The sequence below is a fragment of the Tarenaya hassleriana genome, unplaced genomic scaffold (assembly GCF_000463585.1).
Source record: "Tarenaya hassleriana unplaced genomic scaffold, ASM46358v1 Cleome6, whole genome shotgun sequence".
Classification (NCBI taxonomy): domain Eukaryota; kingdom Viridiplantae; phylum Streptophyta; class Magnoliopsida; order Brassicales; family Cleomaceae; genus Tarenaya; species Tarenaya hassleriana.
The window spans coordinates 1,091,921-1,114,158 of record NW_010968505.1 but is presented as its reverse complement, the minus strand read 5'-3'; the positions used below and the strand labels follow the sequence as shown (position 1 = coordinate 1,114,158).

Sequence of the window (22,238 nt, the reverse complement as noted above, 5' to 3'; positions counted from 1 at the left end):
GATGTACTGTTTATGAGCTTTGTTCAGATACATTCGATGTATTGATACTTTCTATAGTTTTATGAAAGTGTTTGATTCATTACATGTTGTGCATACTAGATATGTTGTGAAATCCATGTATTGTTATGAACAATACTAAACTCCCTAGTCATGTATCATTGTGGGAATAATGATATAATAAGACTAGTATGATGTGTGATTGATGATCACATAGATGATCATAGGTATTGGATACGATCACAGTCATAGGTATTCGTTGGAGAACGGAATACTGGATTGACCCGCATGAGATTGTCACATGGACTAGCGTCATGACTTGAATCTCATATGGTGGTTCCATGATTGGATCCTAAGACCTGAGATATCTACAGAATCCAACATGAGGAGTTGCGTGCTTTGATTACGTCAAACGTCATGCGTAACAGGAGGACTATAAAGGCGTGTATCAGGTACGAAACGAATCATGTACTGGATTGTAGATAGTCAAGACGGGATTTGTACCTCTCGTAAAAGAGAGAGATATCGCTGGGCCCCTCGTGTGAGCAAGACTGTAGAAATGTGTGGCCGCACTATAGACGAACGTCGTCTATTTCAGACAGTCGAACTCAGTGAACGAGAAAGCAGTCGAATCAGATAAGGTGGCTTGTCCATGCCTTATGTTTGACATATGATATCGCGATACAAAAGGATCATCAGTCGGAATCATCACTGGCTTTCGTATGATCACAAACAAACTCTATTCGAGATAGGTAGTCATAGTGTCTTTCTAGAGACCGCCTATGACTTGTATTCCCGGAATGGAGATTCTGTGTTTTACTGCTATTCCGGATGAGCCTACAGGGTCACACACAATAGGGTTGGACAAGTACGTGTGCTAAGTTATCCCGATTAGGAATCCTAATTGGATTGAGATTCCTAATTGGAATAGGAATCCTAATGGGATTAGGAATCCTATTATGTATAGGAATCCTAATGAGATTAGAATTCTATTACATCTAGGAAACCTAATGAGATTAGAATTCTAATAGGTTTAGCAAACCTAATTAGATTAGGATTCCTAGTAATCTATTCCTTGTCAAATTAGGATTTTGGAAAGTCTATATAAGGAGAATGTCTTCTAGGGTTTTAAAAAAAAAGAAAAAGAGGAGGAAAAGAAGAAGAAAAAAAAAAACCCTAAGCCTCCAAAAACCTTGCACACAAGAGAGATCGAGATCTCTAGTCCTAGCAGACAAGTTCCAAGGTGTTGGAATCCATCCCGACGTGTGGATACGTGTAGAGGGAAAAAAAGAAGAAAAATAAAACTCTAAGCCTCCAAAAACCTTGCACACAAGAGAGATCGAGATCTCTAGTCCTAGCAGACAAGTTCCAAGGTGTTGGAATTTATCCCGACGTGTGGATACGTGTAGAGGGCGAGGTATTCTTCCTGCCTAGAGTGATCGGACGAACAGATCAATTGATACAGGCCCCGGATCGATTGAGGTAAGCGTTCTAACGTTTCTATGATTCAATAGTAGCATGGTTCTAGGGTTTCATTAAAATTTTTGTTTTATATCCGCTGCGCAAACCCTAGAATCGATCTCTTAGGAATTAGATTCGCTCATGAGATCCCAGGAAACCCAACAGTGGCCCTAGATCGATTGAGGTAAGCGTTCTAACGTTTCTACGTTTCAATAGCAGCATGGTTCTAGGGTTCTATAAAATTTTTTGTTTTACTTCCGCTGCACAACCCTAGAATCGATCTCTTAGGAATTAGATTCGCTCATGAGATCCCAGGAAACCCAACAGAGGAGACGACCCTTTCCGTGTCCTAGAGAAAATCAACGACAACGCCTACCGTTTGGAACTACCCGGAGAGTATAACGTCTTTTCCTCCTTCAATGTGGTTGATCTATCTCTGTTTGATGCAGGAGATCGTGTTTTGAGGACAAAACCTTTGCAAGATGGAGGGAATGATGCGGTCATCGACTTGGACAGCAAGGACACGGATGATCAAACGCTTGAAAGGCAAGGAGAGCTAGTTGCGGACGAAGGAGGAGATGCATACAACGATGAAGGAGCAGAACCTAATCTCACTATGCCAACCATGCCCGAACCACCACTCACAAGACAAAGTGCCCGAAGCCTACGGACAAAGATCAATATTTTTGTGGAGGCATGGCTGCATAAAACGATCGAGGATAATTCAATGGAAGCAACATCGAAGGCAAACAACAGAAAGGGAAACATTTTGGAGCTTTCGTTGGAGAACACTTGAAGATTGTATTGGACACCTGAGCCGCCGAAAGCTACTTGACAATACGGAAGTCCCACTGACGAATCCGAGAGTCATCTTGTCTTTGGCGGATAATTAAAGAAGAAGACCAAAATCCAATCACATTAAGGACTTTCCTTAAGTGATTATCTGTTGATTACCTTCTTTAATCACCCACATAGCTGTTCCTTAACTATCTCCATTATATTATTTTATTTCCTTCTTTTAATTAGCCGTTATTTGTTATATTTCTTTTCCTTGTTAGCAACTTATTTTCTATTATTATTTCTACATTCTCAACCTATTTAAAGGGCCTTTGTTATCAGGAATAAGCAGACAATTATTGAATAAAAAATCGAGTTTGTTTTACTCTTCTTTTTCTTGGTGTGTCCGAGAGTTTTGCAAGTGAGTGAGCGTGTGTCGCCCTCAGTTGTGAGTGTTACTTGACGATTGCCGAAGGGAACTTCACTCCCTTTTGCAAAGTCTAAAATCTATCTTCCATCACTTCGGAAACCCTCTCGAGTGCCCTTTGGCCTGAGAATTTCCTCCATCTTTGTTTCGAAAGAGTCCTTCTTGGTGAGTAGCCCTTTGGCCTATCAAGAACTCTTCAACCGAGCCTAGTTCCTAGTCCGTGCGTGTATCAGAGATCCCCACTTTTGTTTGAACACCTATGCTTATCTATGATGCTTTTGAGTTTTCTTCCATTGGTTTTATGTTTTGTGCTTAATGCTATTGATTTGGATGAAACCCTAATCGATATGACCATAGAACACATTGATCATAGGGATATGGGAATGATGTTTGGAACCAAATGTCAAATGAGTGAGTTATTCACATTGGGAGATGGTTTAGCTTGCTTAGGGTTCATGATGGGGTACATTAATGCATCTAGAGATCATTTGGATCATTGGGAAATGGGTGAATCGATTCTCTAGGAAGTGAGTTTAAGCTCGGGAGAGACAAACTCTAGAGGAAGTGCTTGAAACCCCCAATTGGAAGATAAACCCATAGGTATTGTAACATCACTAACCGTCCATGCGATTCTTGAGGGATCCCGAACCTACAACGCTTCAAACCATCGTTTATAAACCGTTAATTTTAATTGCTTTCTCGTATTCCAACACTTACCACGACCCACATTTTTATTCGACCACCTAATCTAGCTTAGAGATAGACTAATACAACCTAGTCCTCGTGTTCGACCCCGGTACTACAACTACCGTATTCTTGCGGATAGTGGTACGAATCGGGTACTAAATATAAGACTCGGTGTGTACGCATCAGTAGAATTTAGAGTTGAGAATTTCATGGAAACATGGATTCTTGGTTCTTGGTGCATTCATTGAAATGGGTTGAGATTGAATGCGATGAAATTCGGTTCAATCCAATTTAGGATCGTGACAAGGGAATTTAATGCATTTGGGATTTTACTCTAAGCCACGAAAGTGGATAGAGTGCTCTCTTGGATAGCGGGTATTCGACTCGAAAGAGTCGAACCCGACCTTAGTCTTTGAATCCCTCACTTTAGAACAAGCATGATCTAGGTTCATAATTCCTTACGGCATCCTTGCATGATCGGCGAAGTCCGATTCCCATAACTTTTCCCATCGATTATCTTCTCTTGAATTATTGTTTGCTTTGATTTTATTTCTCTCATTTAATTTTCTACAACTTTCAAAACCACAAAACAATCATCAACTTTATTTTCATAATTTTTCTAGTTTTAGTCGATTCCTAGCTTAAGCGCCTAAGTCCTTGTGTTCGACCCCGGTACTACGACATCCGTATACTTGCGGATTAGTTTTGTTTCGTGTTACAAATTTAAGACTCGTCACGCAAGTGATCAAGTTTTTGGCGCCGTTGTCGGAGACTTTTTACGGTTTCCATAGTTAGGATAGATTGATTCTAGGTTAGTCTTTCTGGAGTCTTTGAATTTTTCGGTTTGATTTTTGTGTGTTTTTTCACTTCTTTTTTTTGTGTGTTTGTGTGATTTTTATTTTTCTCTTGAGTCAATTTTTCTTTATTTCTTTTATTTCTTGATTTTTCTGTTTTTATTTTTGTTGTTTATATTTCCCTTGACTTTTCTGGACTTGTTCTGGATTTTTTGAGACCTCTCTGGACATTTTCAGAATTTCCTGGACTTTTTCGGAGTTATTCTGGATATTTTCTGGGCTTTTCTAAATTTTTCTAGATTTTTTCCGATTTTTCTGGACTTTTCCGGGATCGTTCTAGACGTTATCGGATGTCTCTCCCTACCCTCTGCCTTTTTATTCACTTCGATTCACCTTCTCTGCCTTTTTCTGGACTTTGATTTTTTGCAGGTTCTCTTGGTGCATGAGTAGACGTCCAACTCGAAGACAACTCGACCCGGATTTTGAGCTTGCCTTTGACCCGGACATAGACAGAACCGAGAGAGAAATCCGCAGAAAATGAAGAGAGGACAGAATGGCAGAAGAGGCAGCAAGGGGCAAAGCGCAGCCAAGAGAGCACGTCCGAGCTAATCCGCAGACTCTTGGGATGTACACGATGCCCAAGCATACTCAGTTGCTTTCGTGCATCAACCGACCACCCCTAGACCATTTTGAGTTGCAGCCACAGTTCATTCAGACGTTGAATCAGATGAGCTTCAGAGGGAGATATAACGAGGATCCGAATTCCCATCTTACACAGTTTAAGATGCTGTGTCGAACCATCAAGAAGCCTCCAGGCGTGACAATGGAAGACGCGATGATCGAGGCGTTTCCCTTCTCTTTGATGGACAAGGCGCGGGATTGGCTCTATACCTTGGAGCGAAATTCTATTTCTACATGGGATGAGATGGAGGAGAAATTTATGATGAAATATTACTCTCCCATGAAGACAGTTGGCGCTGAACAAGATTAACACATTCGCCCAAGATGATGATGAGACCTTGTATGATGCTTGTGAGAGATTCAAGGAGTATCAGAGAATGTGTCTGCACCACGGTATGGACAACAAGTATCTCCTCTCTACTTTCATACATGGCCTTAGGGACGACACGAGAGGATGGGTTGATGCAGCATGCGGAGGCAGTGTGTATGATCTCTCTTTCGAGGCTTTAGAGGCGCAGATTACTAAGATGGCAAAAGGGAGAAGCATTTCAGGGGAAATGGTCAACAGGCGATCTTTACCTAAGGCTGATGTCAAAGGGGATGCTAGCGAGTCTTCTGCTTTACAGGCCGTTCTTTCGGAGCTTTCTGCCATCAAGCTACAGCTTGCTAGGTCTGGTTCATCAAACCCGCAGAAGGTTAAACCGGGCATGTATATGGTGGAATAAGCAGAAGAAGCCATAGAAGAAGTCGACTATGTGGGAAGAAATCAATATAACAATCAGTCGAACTTATACAATCCGGGGAATAGGAATCACCCTGGCTTTTCCTATGGCAACCCGCAAGGAGCGTTAAACCCTCAGCATCAAAGCGGAGCAAAGCCTCAGAAACCCCCGGGATTTCAACCTAGATACACTACAAAAAAAACCCCAAATTCCAACCGGCAAATCCGTTGGAAATGGCCGAAAATCCGTTGGAATTCAACTTTTCCAACGGATTTCCAACGGATATATCCGTTGGAAATCAGTCGTTAGAAACGCAGATCTGTTGGAATTCCGTGGCAAATTCCAAACGGAATTCCAACGCCTTCATCCGTTGGAATATTTCAACGGATTTCAAACGGTTTTTCCGTGGTATGTTTTCAACGGAATTCCAACGGATTTGTTCGTCGTGATATATCAACGGAAATTCCAACGAACATCCGTGGCTACTTTCCGACGGGACCGTTAGAATATCCGTTAGAAATATTCCAACGGATTTACAACGGTATTTACCACGGATATCCGTTGGAATATCCGTTGGAAACGCCGTCGAAATGTTACAACGGTATTTACAACGGCTGTCCGTTGAAATTTAAAATTCATTCCAACGGCGATCCGTTGGAATAACCGTTGGAAAACACAAAAAAATAAAAAAAAATAAAAAAATATTTAAAAATAAAATAAATAAAACATTTATTTTATTTTTAAATATTTATTTTATTTTTTTATTTATTTTTTGTGTTTTCCAACGGGTTTTCCAACGGCGATCCGTTGGAATGAATTTTCAATTCTAACGGACGACCGTTGTAAATACCGTTGTAACATTCCAACGGAGTTTCCAACGGAAATTCCAACGGATATCCGTGGTAAATACCGTTGTAAATCCATTGGAATATTTCTAACGGATATTCTAACGGTCCCGTCGGAAAGTAGCCACGGATGTTCGTTGGAATTTCCGTTGATATATCACGACGAACAAATCCGTTGGAATTCCGTTGAAAACATACCACGGAAAAACCGTTGGAAATCCGTTGAAATATTCCAACGGATGAAGGCGTTGGAATTCCGTTTGGAATTTGCCACGGAATTCCAACAGATCTGCGTTTCTAACGACTGATTTCCAACGGATATATCCGTTGGAAATCCGTTGGAAAAGTTGAATTCCAACGGATTTTCGGCCATTTCCAACGGATTTGCCGGTTGGAATTTGGGGTTTTTTTTGTAGTGTATCTAGGTTGAAATCCCGGGGGTTTCTGAGGCTTTGCTCCGCTTTGATGCTGAGGGTTTAACGCTCCTTGCGGGTTGCCATAGGAAAAGCCAGGGTGATTCCTATTCCCCGGATTGTATAAGTTCGACTGATTGTTATATTGATTTCTTCCCACATAGTCGACTTCTTCTATGGCTTCTTCTGCTTATTCCACCATATACATGCCCGGTTTAACCTTCTGCGGGTTTGATGAACCAGACCTAGCAAGCTGTAGCTTGATGGCAGAAAGCTCCGAAAGAACGGCCTGTAAAGCAGAAGACTCGCTAGCATCCCCTTTGACATCAGCCTTAGGTAAAGATCGCCTGTTGACCATTTCCCCTGAAATGCTTCTCCCTTTTGCCATCTTAGTAATCTGCGCCTCTAAAGCCTCGAAAGAGAGATCATACACACTGCCTCCGCATGCTGCATCAACCCATCCTCTCGTAAGAACGTTTGATGTTGTCCGGTACCACCGTCCAACAGTAGTAGAGTTGAGAAAAATTTGATATTATTATTGCTGTAAATTTTTTCCTCAAATCTTTATCGTTAACCCCGAACCTAATTATAATAACAATTTATTAATATTAACTAATAATATAATTTAAAATAAATATTGAAATAATTTAATTTATAAATTAATTACCATAACGCCCCGTCAAGTTCGGGATCGATTAGCGGGACCTCGCGAGTGTCAAAGGAATTTAAAATTTCCTCTACCTCCTCCAGAGTTATATCAATCTCTAGGAAAAGTGGAGGAGCGTCCACCGGTTGCGGAAGATGAGAAGGTGGTGGTGGCGGCGGTGGCGGTCCTCCGGAACCAGAAAATCGCCTACGAAACTGTAATAAAACAATAGTTAGTTATTAATACAAAACATAAATATTAAAGAATTGAACAAGAATTGAAAACCAATTACCATTTTGTGATTTTTTTTTGGTTGATTTTTTTTGTTTGTTTTTTTTTTTTGAGATGTTGGAATGAGGGTGAAGAATGGGGCCGCTCGCCCTTATATAATCGAAAATTCCAACGGATTTCCAACGGATATCCGTTGGAATTTTCTGGGCGCATTTAATGTTGTCCGATAAATTCCAACGGATGCCCGTTATAATCTTCATTTCCAACGGGCATCCGTTGGAAATTCTGAAGCATTAAATCCGTTCGACGCACCTGGCGTCCATCGCGTCATTCCAGAATATTTCCAACGGATGCCCGTTGGAAATGAAGATTATAACGAGCATCCGTTGGAATTTATCAGACAACATTAAATGCGCCCAGAAATTTCCAACGGATACCCGTTGGAAATCCGTTGGAATTTTCGATTATATAAGGGCGAGCGGCCCCATTCTTCACCCTCATTCCAACATCTCAAAAAAAAAAAACAAACAAAAAAAATCAACCAAAAAAAAATCACAAAATGGTAATTGGTTTTCAATTCTTGTTCAATTCTTTAATATTTATGTTTTGTATTAATAACTAACTATTGTTTTTTTACAGTTTCGTAGGCGATTTTCTGGTTCCGGAGGATTATTAGCGGGTTCTTCTGGGAGAAAAACTTTTTTGATAACATCATCAACACCGTTCTGAAAATAATAAAAACAAATAAGTCTATATAGAATCTTCATCACTTTCATCATCCGGAGTTGTATCATGGTCCGAAACGAATTCGTCTATATCGTCTTGTACGTGTAACGAATCATCAAGTAACTCGTCGTCTATGTCAGGAAGTGCAAGTGTCTCGTCGTAATCATCATCTAGTCGGATGGGAAGAACCGGATCTTCGAGTTGCTCTTGCATTGGTTCATCGAGATCTTGTGTTGTCGACGACGAATCCACGATAATTAATCTTCGTGGGTTAATCTTTAAAACAGCCGACCATTGATCTTCCCGTCGCCGTTTCACCGATGTCGCAGAATGTTTCGGATATGGAATGAAGCATACCTGGTCTACCTGATCTGAAAGTATAAAAGGATCGTACTTTGCATATGAACGTTTCGGGTTTATGTCAATACCTCCCCATCGATTTTTTCGTGAGCCGCGTCCCGACGTTGTATCAAACCAATCACATCTGAATATGATTGTTTTCAACCCGACTAATCTTGGATACTGGAGTTGGAAAATCTGACGAAGAACCCCAAAGAAATCAGGATCTTCCGATGACCCGCTTTTTATACAAACTCCGTAATTGAACGTGGATTTATGTTTTCCATGATCGTAAGTGTGAAACGTGTATCCTCGGGTGAATATTATCGGCCAGCAAATGACTTTTCTTCCAGGTCCATGTGATATATCTCTGATCCATGCCGGAATTCTATCACTGCATGACTGAATCTGCGCATAAAAATTAAATTAATACACAAATACATACACGTACATATATATATAGCTAGAATACTTACGTAGTCTCGAAGCCAAGATGCATAATGTTGTTCCTTCATTCCTTCAAGTTCCTCCCCACATAGATTAGGATATGTTGCCAAAACATCCTCGTCAAAAAGTCTTACAAAAAAAAATTGTTAGCAAATATGTAATTAATTAATTTCTAATCACATCTAAGATAAAAAAATGTGTATAAGTTCTTCACAATTCAACAGTATATATGTGGCGATGTGATTGTACTCTTGTACAATTAACCAATATTCTTCAGATTTGCCTCCGAGGCGTCCAGTAGGCTGAAAACTTTCGGGAATAAGTCCGAAACATGAATCATAGTGGTAGAGATAACTTCTATCGTCTTCGTTAATAGCCCTCCTTGTCTTCGTCTGAATATGAGATTCAAAATAGAAAGAACTGAAGTAGGAGATCTCCTCTAACAAATACTATTTGACGATAGATCCTTCCAATGCTGCTTTGTTTTTTGCCTTCTTCTTCAGATGGAAAAAAAATCGCTCAAATGGATACATCCATCTAAACTGTACTGGACCACCGTATAACGCCTCATCTGGTAAATGAATAGGTAAATGTTCCATCACATCAAAAAATGAAGGTGGAAATACCTTTTCCAATGCGCAAAGTATCTCAGGAATGTTGCCTTTCAAAACCTCTACATTACTTCTTCTCAGAGATCTTGCACATATATCTCAAAAGAATGTGCTGATACCGCATAACGCTCCGTGGACACTCGGTTTCAATAGCTCCGCAAATGCAATAGGAATAAGTCTTTGCATGAATACATGGCAATCATGACTCTTCATTCCCATAAGTTTTAATGAATCAGTATCAACACATCGCGCCAATTTGGATGCATATCCATCAGGGAATTTAACCTCTTCTTTTAACCATTTAAACAACACCGTTTTACCTGGTTTTGTGAGTCTGAATATCGGCACAGGTGCGTGACCATCACGTGTCAACTCCAACTCTTTTCTCTTGCATATATCTTTCAAGTCCTTCCTCGAGTTGATGTTATCTTTACTTCTCCCTAGCACATTCAGAACGGTGTTGATGATGTTATCAAAAAAGTTTTTCTCTATATGCATAACATCCAGATTGTGTCGAAGCGTTAGCGAACTCCAGTAAGGCAAATCCCAAAAAATACTACGCTTATACCAGTTATGCCAATCACCAAATCCTTTGCACTTCTTATGCCCAAAATTTCCTCCACAATGCACAGAAGCTTCCAAATCATCCAAATATCCACTATTTATTCGCTCAGAATAAATTTGCTCTCCGGTTTGCATAACAGGACCTTCCTCAGTAACGATTTTACCTTTGGTAAAAAGCGTACGATTTTGTCTGAACGGATGATTCCTTCGAAGAAATCTGCGATGACAGTCAAACCAGCACGACTTTCTCCCATGTCTCAACTGAAACGCTTCTGTTTCCTCCATGCAAAACGGACATGCAAGTCTTCCATGTGTGCTCCATCCCGATAGCATGCCATACGCCGGAAAATCACTGATCGTCCAAAGAACTGCATGCCAGACTGTCCGTACGGACTAAATCCATCAGTACACAAACATAGATACACATTCCTAGGCTCAGCAGCGAATTGAGGAAATACCATGTTGAAGTTTTTCCACGCCAAAGCATCTGATGGATGTTGCATTTCTCCATCAACGGTAGAATGCGAGGCATGCCATCTCCTATGCGAAGCCGTTTGTTGTGATTCATACAAACGCTTCAATCTGTACGATACCGGCATATAGAACATCTTTTTATACGGAGTTTGTCTCTGTACATTCTTACTCGGACGGTATCTGTTAGTCCCACAGAATTTACACCTAACCAATTCTTTTTCTTCACCCCAGTACAGCATGCAACCATTTTTGCAAACATCAATCTTTTCATAAGGCATTCCCAAATTCTTCAACATAGCCTTCGTATCATAATACGATTCTGGAGCTTCGTTATTTTCAGGTAAATATTCACGCAACGTTTGACAAAATGAATCCATGCAATTTTCGGTGACATTGTAATCCGTTTTCATACTCATCAATCTTGATGCAAGAGATAAACGTGACTGACCTTCTTTACATCCTTCATAGATAGGATGATTTGCCATATCCAACATGTCGAAAAACCGTTTTGTTTCGACGTTTGGCTCCTCCTGATCTTGTGATAAGTTTTGCTCAGCCAATGGCGCCCCAGGAAAAGCATCTGTCACCATTTCAACATAAGGATTTCTTACATCTTCATCTACATCATACCTCTGCTCGGCCGAGACATGTTGTCCCGTTGTGATTGTCCGAACTTCTTCTCCATGAAATCGCCAAATATAATAATCTTCGACAAATCCCCTTCGAAATAGATGTTTACAAACATCTTCTGTACTGCGATATTTAAAATTGCGATAACTTGTACATGGACATAGCATTTTTCCACGTTCTTGACACAACGGCTGCATAGAAGCAAAATTCATAAACTGTTCCAAACCGTTAATGAATTCTTGCGTTACCTCTTTTGTAATCGAATCAACTCTTTCGTATATCCACTGTCGGGACGAACGAATATTCGGATTTGTTGAAGATGTCATTTTTAGGAGAATTTTTGGTAAAAGAATAGTATAAGAGTGATTTAGAGAGTGGTTTGGACGAATTATGGCCGAGTGCTTTAAATAGAGAAACTTTCCAACGGATATCCGTTGGAAATCCGTTGAAAAGTTCGTTACCGTTACACTTTCCAACGGATATCCGTTGGAATATTTCGAACGTTATAACGTTCGACTATTTCCAATGGATATCCGTCGGAATTATTGCTGCGTTTCATAACGTTCGAATAATTTCAACGGATTCCCGTTGAAATTCGTCGAACGTTATTTCCAACGGAAATCCGTTGGAATATACGTGGAAAATTTCCAACTCAAATATCCGTTGATATGCCGTTGGAAATTTCCAACGGATTTCTAACGGACGAATCCGTGAGACGTCTGTTGGAAATCCGTTAGAAATGCGTTGGAATTATTCCAACGGTATACCGTTGGAAATCCGTTGGAAAAATTACAACGGATTAATCCGTTGGAAAAATCCGTTGGAATTTCGCATTTTTTTTGTAGTGATAGTCATGTATTTGTCAAATTAGTCACACCGGTCTCATTCGAAGGTGTGACCAATTTGACTAGTGTGATCAAATTGGTCATACTTGTGAAGCGGTCAGTCCAGTGAAATGATCACACGGTCAAAATAGTCTAATTGGTTATGGAAATCAAGTAGTCAGACGGTCATACTGATCTCACCTGAGGGGTGAGATTAGTTTTATCAAACTGATCAGACCCGTGAAGTGGTCGCATGATCAAACTAGTGTCTCAAGTGTAGTGGTCAAACTGATCGCATCTGAGAGGTATGACCAGTTCGACTAGTCTGATGAAACTGGTCAAACTAATCAGACCCGTAAAATGGTCATACTAGTTAAGTGATCGCACAATCAAACCAGTCGAATTGGTCTTGCAAGTGTAATGGTCAAACTTATCGAACCCGAGAGGTGTGACCAGTTTGACTAGTCTGATAGAACTGGTCATACTTCACTGGTGTGTCTAGTTTCATAGTTACATTAGACTAACTAGTCATAGTAATATAACAAAACTGGTCATAAAAGTTAATTTTATTGTTGCAAATTTCTTTTGTATATGATTTTAATGGCATTCAACATGCTCCAAAGATCACAATGAAGTGTTATCCATTTCAGATCATTAGATCTTTATGAAAGGCTTTAACAAACAAAGAATGAATATACTTCAACAAAGAGTCATACTTCCTTTATTCCGAGAATCCCTTGCACCGATATCGAGCTCAAGAATTTTCTTGAGACAGATATTTGTTGGATCTTGGTTCAAATGTTGTTCCAACTTTGCACCACTAGATAACACTGGAACCATCTTCAATGTCTCTTCACATCTCATATGAAAAATATGACGAAAGTAGGACATTGTGTTGAAGTATGTAATGGAATGATATCTTCTGTAATATGTTTGTTATATAGTTTCCTTATTTATAGGCTTAATTGTTTCTATTCTTACCATAATTGCATCTACAATACGTGTATATATACTGATGAATCATCTTGAGTTTAATACAAGGGAAATTATTTTCTCAATTGTGGTTTATGGTATCAGAGCTCTTTTTTGTCTAACGACAACCCTAGCTCCTCTTGTCGCCGCCGCCGTCGACAATGTCAACCACCGCTGCAAACACCCCACCATCCGATGGTTCCCCAGTCACCACGGACAATGTGACTCCATACACACCCGGCAATCCGACATGTCCCCTCATCAACGTGAATGTCACCAATGTCACGAAGCTGTCATCCCACAACTACATCACTTGGAGCCTGCAACTCCGATCTCTATTTCAAGGGTACAACCTTGAGAGTTTTCTGGAAACAACCGAAGATGTTTCACCGACAATTGTCGAGAACAACACGATCCAACCCAACCCAGCATTTCAGCCATGGTTCCGCCAAGATCGACTGGCGTTTTCTGCTCTACTTGGCTCGATCTCACCGTCCTGTCAAGCCCTTGTAGCTCGGGCAACATCCACCAGCGAGGCATGGAAAACCTTGGCCTCCACATACGGTCGCTCCAGTCGCGGCCATATCAAACAAATCAAAGAGACATTGCGTTGATTCACCAAAGGCAGCAAGACCATTGATGATTATATGCATCACTTCAAAATCAAGGCTGATGAGCTAGCTCTCCTTGGAAAGCCTATCGATCATGAAGATCTTGTAGATTTGATACTCTCGAGTCTTGGTGACGAGTACAAATCTGTCAAGGATGCTGTCAATGCTCGTGATGCCCCGATCTCGTTCGTGGAACTCCATGAAAAGCTGCTCAACCATGAGTCGGATCTTCACATTGCTGAACCTGACACACCGGTGGTACCAATCATGGCACACAGCACTCACACACGGAACCAAGGAATCTCCTCTCGTCCGCCTTGGCATTCGAACTTATCCAAGCCAGCTGGAAACTCACAGCAACGTCCTCGCAAACCCTATCTAGGGAAATGCCAATTGTGTGAAACTCAAGGCCATAGTGCTAAGAGATGTCACATGCTGAACCCGGGGATTGCCTCTACCTTCGGTTCGGCTTCTAATCAGGCCTTTGGATCACAAGGCCAGACCTGGCCTGCGCGTGCACATCATACCACCATCCCGTCATCACTGCCTACACCATCTCCGACATGGCTGCTCGATTCGGGAGCTTCTCACCATATCACCTCGGATCTCGGCAACCTTTCACTCCACTCTCCTTATTCGGCTGGCGATGACGTAGAGCTTGGAGACGGTTCCACCCATCCGATCACCCACACCGGTTCCATCTCTTTAAACTCGACCTCTCGACCTTTTTCATTAACCAATGTGCTATGTGTTCCCTCTTTACGACGAAACCTTATTTCCCTTCACCAATTATGCACGTCTAACAACGTTTCCGTTGAATTTTTCCCTTTCTATTTTCAGGTGAAGGATCTAGAAACGGGGGCGCATCTCACAACCGGGCATCTCAAGGACGGAGTATATGAGTGGCCGCCTATACCCCAACCTATCCCTTCACATTTATCTCGTTGTTTTTCTACAATAAAAACCACCATTTCCGAGTGGCATTCTAGACTAGGTCATCCGTCCTTTGATGTTTTGAATAAAGTTTTGAGTCGGTATTCTCTTCTATTGTCCTCCAAATCACCAAAAATGTTGAGTTGTGAGTCTTGTTGTATCAATAAAAGTCATAAACTTCCATTTGCCATTTCATCTCTCAACTCGTCTCATCCTCTTGACATTATTTTCTCGGATGTACGGACATCCCCGGTCGTATCTTTTGATGGATTTAAGTACTATGTGATTTTCGTTGATCATTACACACGGTACACGTGGTTCTACCCGATACAACGCAAATCACAAGTACTAGAAATCTTTCCGCGGTTCAAAGCCTTAGTCGAAAACCGATTCTCTCACAAAATTCGTACCCTCTACTCCGACAACGGGGGCGAATACATTGCCCTCCGTAATTTTCTCTCATCCCATGGTATTACCCACCTCACAACTCCACCTCATACACCCGAACATAATGGAGTTTCGGAGCGCAAGCACCGTCACATTATGGAAACGGGTCTTTCGCTTCTAACACAAGCAAACATCCCTTTAGCCTATTGGACCTTTGCTTTTCCAACAGCTGTTTACTTGATCAATAGGCTTCCGACTAAGGTCCTAAACCACAACTCACTGTTTCAGACTCTTTTCTCCACCGAGCCCAATTATACAAAATTACGTACCTTTGGCTGCCTATGTTTTCCTTGGTTAAGACCGTACTCTCATCATAAACTCGACCCAAGGTCAACACCTTGTGTCTTCGTAGGATACTCCTTAACCCAAAGCTCCTTTCTCTGCCTTGATCCCAAAACCAACCGAGTCTACTCATCAAGCCATATCACCTTTGTCGAAAACACCTTCCCATTCCACAAACTATCCGATAACATCCCTTCCGACGAGACCACAACTACGAGTCTTTCTCCAACCCATACAATTGTTCCTAGCGGACCATTCATTGCTCCTGCCTTGACGCCAGCGCCACCGTCTCCGGGTCCTTCGCCGCTGCCACACGATTGCCCCGTCGCCTCACCTTCAACCATGACACCGGACACAACACCACCAGCAAACCAAGATACTACCACTGATCCTCCGACACCGCCAACCCATCAAAACCAACCTGTACCGTCACCACCACGAAACAACCACCCGATGCAAACCCGATCCCAAAACAATATCACCAAGCCTACCACCAAATATGCCAACACACTTACATCCTCTTCCCCACTCGACCTTGAACTGACCACCGTCTCCCAAGCTCTGAAATCGCCTCGTTGGAGACAAGCTATGACGGAGGAATTTGATGCCTTGGTGAAAAACGGCACTTGGGAGTTGGTTCCGGCGAAATCCTCACACAATATCGTGGGCTGTAAGTGGGTGTTTAAAACTAAAAGAAAGGCTGATGGTTCTTTTGACAGGTGCAAGGCAAGACTAGTGGCCAAAGGATTTCATCAACGACCCGGAATTGACTATCATGACACGTTCAGTCCGGTGGTCAAGCCCGCTACGGTTCGAATTATCTTAAGTCTTGCCACTACTCATGGATGGCCTCTTCGACAACTAGACGTCAACAACGCGTTTCTTCAAGGAACACTACATGATGATGTCTTTATGACACAACCACCCGGTTTTATCGATCAAGACCGACCCACATTTGTGTGTAAATTACACAAGGCGATATATGGTCTCAAACAAGCTCCACGAGCTTGGTATACCGAGCTCCGGACCTATCTTCTCTCGGTCGGGTTCACGAACTCGTTGGCGGACACATCCTTATTTATTCTTCGGGAAGGCAAACTCATCATTTATCTACTTGTCTATGTTGATGACATAGTCATCACCGGCAATGACACCATGGCATGCCACAACCTCATTCGTCAAATCTCCGCACGTTTCTCCGTTAAAGATCTCGGTGATCTTTCGTTTTTCTTGGGCGTCGAGGTTAGTCGAACATCACAAGGTCTTTATCTTACTCAACGACGATATATCTATGATCTCCTTGCTCGAACTAACATGCTGCAAGCCAAGACGGTCTCTACTCCAATGGCGTCCACATCGACGCTCACCTTGGCCGCCGGAACTCCCCTTGATGATCCCACTGAATACTGAAATGTCATTGGAAGCCTTCAATATCTTCACTTTACACGACCCGACATCTCTTTCGCTGTCAACAAGCTCTCCCAATTCATGCATCGACCATCAACGGAGCACTGGCAAGCAGCAAAACGGATACGCTGGTATCTCGCAGGATCGATGTCTCTTGCTGTCTTCATGCCCTCCTTCAACACAACCACTCTACATGCATTCTCTGATGCTGACTGGGGAGGCAACCGTGATGACTATACGTCTACGGGTGCTCATATCGTCTATCTTGGTTGTCATGCAATATCTTGGTCGTGTAAGAAACAACGGACAACAGTACGGTCATCAACGGAAGCGGAGTACAAGGCTGTAGCATCCACAGCCTCTGAGGTTCGTTGGATTGTTTCTCTTTTATCTGAAATGGGCATCAAGCCAAGCAACTCACCGGTTATTTATTGTGACAACGTTGGCGCCACGTACCTCTGCGCGAATCATGTGTTTCACTCCCGCATGAAACATGTAGCAATCGACTATCACTTCATTCGGGGACTTGTACAAGACGGCCAACTACGTGTCTCTCACGTTTCGTCACAAGACCAGCTCGCCGATGCATTAACCAAGCCTCTTCCCCGGTCTCGCTTTGATCTCCTCCGCATCAAGATTGGTCTCGCACACGAGCCTCATCTTGCGGGGGCGTAATGGAATGATATCTTCTGTAATATGTTTGTTATATAGTTTCCTTATTTATAGGCTTAATTGTTTCTATTCTTAGCATAATTGCATCTACAATACGTGTATATATGCTGATGAATCATCTTGAGTTTAATACAAGGGAAATTATTTTCTCAATTGTGGTTTAGTATGTCCATTCTTTACTTGTTAAATCCTTTCATAAAGATCTAATGATTTGAAACGGATAACACTTCGTTGTGATTTTTGGAGTATGTTAAATGTCCTTAAAATCATATACGAAAGAAACTTGTAACAATAAAATTAACTTTCATGATCAGTTTTGTTATATTACTATGATTGATTAGACTAATGTGATTATGAAATTGGTCACACCAGTGAAGTCGACAGTGTGACCAGTTCTATCAGACTAGTCAAACTATTCACACCTCTCGGCTGTGATCGGTATGACCAGTTTGATCGCTACACTTGTGAGACCAGTTCGACTAGTTTGAATGTTCGATCACTTAACTGATTTAATCAGATTAGTCAAACTGGTCACATCCCTTGGGTGCGATCGATATGACCAGTTTGACCACTACACTTACGAGACCATTTCGACTAGTTTGATCATGCGATCACTTAACTAGTATGATCACTTCACGGATCTGACCAGTTTGATGAAACTAGTCAAATTGTCCATATCCCTTAGATGTGACTGATAAATACATAGAAGAGGAAACACAAGCCTTACGAGTGTTTGTCAAGGACGAGCAAAGGAGATTTTGGCTGAAGATGGGGATTAATGACGTGGAAGAGGCGGGAAAGGAGATTTAAGCTGGGTTGGAGCTAAATCAAGGAGGTTGGTTTTAGATATTATGCTACTTCTATATTTTTTAAGATTGCATTCTATATTTCCTATTCTATGTTCTAGGGTTTTGTTAGTCGTTTATTATAAATAAGAATAAGAGAGTACGATGATAGGTATCGAGGAATTGGTTTGTTTCTTGTTGGGGAGAGTTTGGAGGCCTCTCAATAATCAAAACCTACAAAGTTGTTTGAGTAATAAAATGTACATTTATCGGAGAATTCTATCAAAAGTGGTATCAGAGCAATCTTTGATTCAAAGATGTCAGATATTCATGGTTGTTTATGGAGGATGGAGAAGATGCTTGGAGGTCTCACCGACTGCTGCCGATCATGTCGTTCCAGTGGCCAAATTACAACCAAATAGTGATGGAGCGTCGGGAACAATACTGACCAAGGTGACGGTCAATCAATCGCAACACGAATAGATGGTTTTCGTGTATACTAAAACAGCAGAGGGAGACATGTTGCGATACCAGATGACACAGACGAGTTACATATCGATGGTGATGACGAACACAGAAGAAACGGAGAATCTAACTCCGGTGTTGACAACAACTCCAAGGTAAATCTAAGGCAATTATCGATTGGTGTTCAACAGGGAAAATCGGTAGCAGATTTGCAACCGAAGATTCTTCTTGAGGGTCGGGAGATGATTCCGTAGCCGAAAGATGATGGCGATGCGCACCAATATGAGCAATTAGTTAGATATAGCAGTTCACATCGAAAGGTGATACCGACAGTGTTCGTCAATAACAGATGGGCTAGTCATGATCTGAACATACCGAAGGGAGACGTATTGATCAATCACGACAAAGTTTCAAAGGTTCCGATAGTGGTTGGATTTCCGGATTCATGTGATGGGGGACTATGGAACAAAGCTCTTCCAGATCGATTCATCAAATCGAGTGAATCGCACTTGACATAGGTTATAATGCCAATATTTGAAGGTAACAATGTGGTTTGGTGGATTACGCATGTTGAGAGTTATTTTGAATTAGGAGGTAGTAATGAATTAGAGGAATTACACTTGATTTCGATAAGAGCTAAGGTGGAAAAGCATATTGGAAGCATATTGGAAGGTGCTTTCAAGAACGGAAGGTATTTTCAAGAATGGATTATGAGCTGCAATAAGAGATGTGTATAAGTTTTGCAGCTGCAAGGGTTACAGAATATGATTTCCTTAGCTTTGAGATTGGAAGGTAGTCAACTGTGTTCAACAAAGTTGAATTCGAATGATGGTGAAAGCAAGTTTGCAAAGACAGGAAAAGCTGAATGTTCTGACACATCATTTAGGATAGCCATGCTGCCTACTCGAGGAAATACAAAGAGGGATTGGTTGAGCTTTCAAAGAAGTACCATGATAGGAGTCGAAGTTTCGATGCGGCAATTTCCGAGTTTTCAGTTTGAGGACAAGCTGAAATTCGAGGGGGCGGTAATGATAAGTACAATAGAAGAGGAAGCACAAGCATTACGAGTATTTGTCAAGGACAAACAAAGGAGAATTTGGCTGAAGACGGGGATTAATGATGTGGAAGAGGCGTGAAAGGAGAGCTCAGCTGGGTTGGAGCTAAAACAAGGAAGTTGGTTTAGATATTATGCTATTTCTAAGATTGCATTCTATATTTCCTATTATATGTTCTAGGGTTCTGTTAGTCGTTTATTATAAATAAGAATAAGGTGGTACGAGGATAGATATCGAGGAATTGACTGGTTTCTTGTTGGGGAGAGTTTGGAGACCTCTCAATAATCAAAACCTACCGAGTTGTTTGAGTAATAAAGCGTACCTTTACTAGAGAGTTCTATCAGTGACCAATATGACCGTCTGACCACTTGACTTCCATAACCACTTAAGATCATTTTGACCGTACGACCACGTCATTCGTCTGACCACTTCACGGATACCCACTTTGATCATACTAGTCAAACTAGTCACACCTTCGAATACGATCGATGAGACTAGTTCGACAAATATGATCGTCTGTCCATGAATAGACCTCTATATGACTCGTCTTTCTGAAAAACTCTATCTTTCACCCGAAACCCTAATTTTTTTTACATAAACAACTCGAATATTACCCCATTTGATTGTTAAACCTGACGCAAACACATGAAATTCAAAGACAAAGAGGGGACAAAGGGTGTGACCAAAGAAATGCTGAAAAGATCGATTTGTTTTTTTAAACCTTTGCGAGGATCATACGTGCAGATCTTCGAAAACAGAAACCAAAGACGATGAAGACGAAGTCAATTAGGCCGAATGATTGAAGACCATTTTGCTAAAAAACAAAATGAAAAATTTGCTTATCAGAATCGTCAACGAAATCTCAAAATAGAGAGAAGAAAATCAGAAGCCCTTCGGGGCCAGGTCAGGTGGTAAGGGAGCATGGTGCATCACCCTGAGGTGGAGGGTTCGAATCCTCTCATCGCTCTTCCTTGCCTTTGACATGTTCGCCTGTCAGCCCATCATAATGGGCTGATTTACCTCCTCCGCGTGTGTTGCAGGCTCTGCACGTGGGCGTGGGGTTTGACCTGCAGGCGCCTAAGCCCAACTACGGCCCGAGCGTTAGGCGCGCCTGGTGGCCAGGTCCGGCGGACTGAGGTCTATGGGGACTGTTAGGCGCGGGTGGTGGCTAGTTCGTCTCCGTTTGTAAGGGTATGTAGTCACAGGGGTTCCCCATAGTTACAAAAAAAAAATCAGAAGTTTCTGCGTTTTCAAATTTTGAAAAAACTGAATGAAATTACTTTTTCACCTTTTGACTTCGTGTTTTTCTTCGGTGCATAGAAAATTACCATGTACTGTAATTTGTAAAGGTAAATCGATCTTTTCAACATTTTTGTTTTTTTAAAACTCTAATCCTAGAAAGGTATGGTTTAAAGTGAAGAATGATATTTAAGTTTATACCTTCCCGTTCTCACAATGTCTCCATCGTGAGCCTTGAGTGTTTTGACAACCTTGCTTCTCGATACCCCTGTCTGTCATTACCAAATCTATGTCCCGAACCTTGGCCCCCGTCACATCCACTTCGTCTTCTTCCTCGGGCCGTGCTTCTACTGTTATCGTCGATGCATCTGTCTTCTGAGAGGTCGCTCTCGTTTCGGGCATTCTGAATTGTTAGGCAGCCTGTGTCTAGAGTTGCGAGCTCAAATCCTCAATCTTCGCCTCTCCGAATATGATGTAGTTTTCTAAATGTGGACTCTTAAAGACAGGGCTTCGATATGAGGAAGAGTATCTGCGGTATACGAGGCGAAATGTAGAGATAAGTATCTGTATTGTGAAAGGGAATGGAGAAGAGTACGTGTTTGGTTCTTTTGATGGTCACTCGGCTAACACCGGTCACATGCTCCGTACCGAATTTCGACATTGCTTTCCTGTTTTCTTTTCACTTCTGCTCTGTTTCGAACTACATGTTTCATCAACTTCAGGTTCGAATTCACGACATATACTACACCGCATCAGCATAGCAGTAAGCGAAATGCCTTAGTTTCGATCTTAACGAAAAACCCATTGTGAAAAACTCGGGAGTAGTTGAAAAGTTTGGAGAAAACCTAATTTAGAGAAGAGGAACAACCACCTTGTGCGTCGTCATCCTTCTCATCATCGTCATTGTCATCTTCATCTTCATCTTCCTTCACGTCTTCGATAACGGATTCGTCAGTTTGAAAAGAAAACCAAAGAATTCCTCGAACATGAGAAGACAGACGAAAAATTCGTATCGAATCAAGCCAAATGAAGCTTATGTCGAGATCCTCAGCTATGGCAGGGGGGGGCGGGGGG

The 22,238-nt window shown here is 41.7% G+C and overlaps 2 protein-coding genes across 2 annotated transcripts in view; both read right to left on the bottom strand.

The window, feature by feature from the left end:
* Positions 1-8,424: 8,424 nt before the first annotated feature.
* Positions 8,425-9,329, bottom strand: LOC104798989. The gene is made up of 2 exons (XM_010521273.1): positions 9,223-9,329; positions 8,425-9,154 (listed from the first exon to the last, which is right to left on the bottom strand). Exons 1-2 carry the CDS (start codon positions 9,259-9,261, stop codon positions 8,432-8,434), a joined length of 762 nt encoding a protein of 253 aa, XP_010519575.1. The 5' UTR covers positions 9,262-9,329; the 3' UTR covers positions 8,425-8,431.
* Positions 9,330-21,157: 11,828 nt separating this feature from the next.
* Positions 21,158-22,238, bottom strand: part of LOC104799672 (nascent polypeptide-associated complex subunit alpha-like protein 2) — a 1,544-nt gene continuing 463 nt past the window's right edge. Inside the window, 7 exon segments of the mRNA XM_010522313.1 lie at positions 21,158-21,167; positions 21,366-21,440; positions 21,442-21,669; positions 21,671-21,693; positions 21,760-21,836; positions 21,839-21,880; positions 22,036-22,143. Of these exon segments, the coding sequence (XP_010520615.1) occupies positions 21,158-21,167; positions 21,366-21,440; positions 21,442-21,669; positions 21,671-21,693; positions 21,760-21,836; positions 21,839-21,880; positions 22,036-22,143 (563 nt within the window).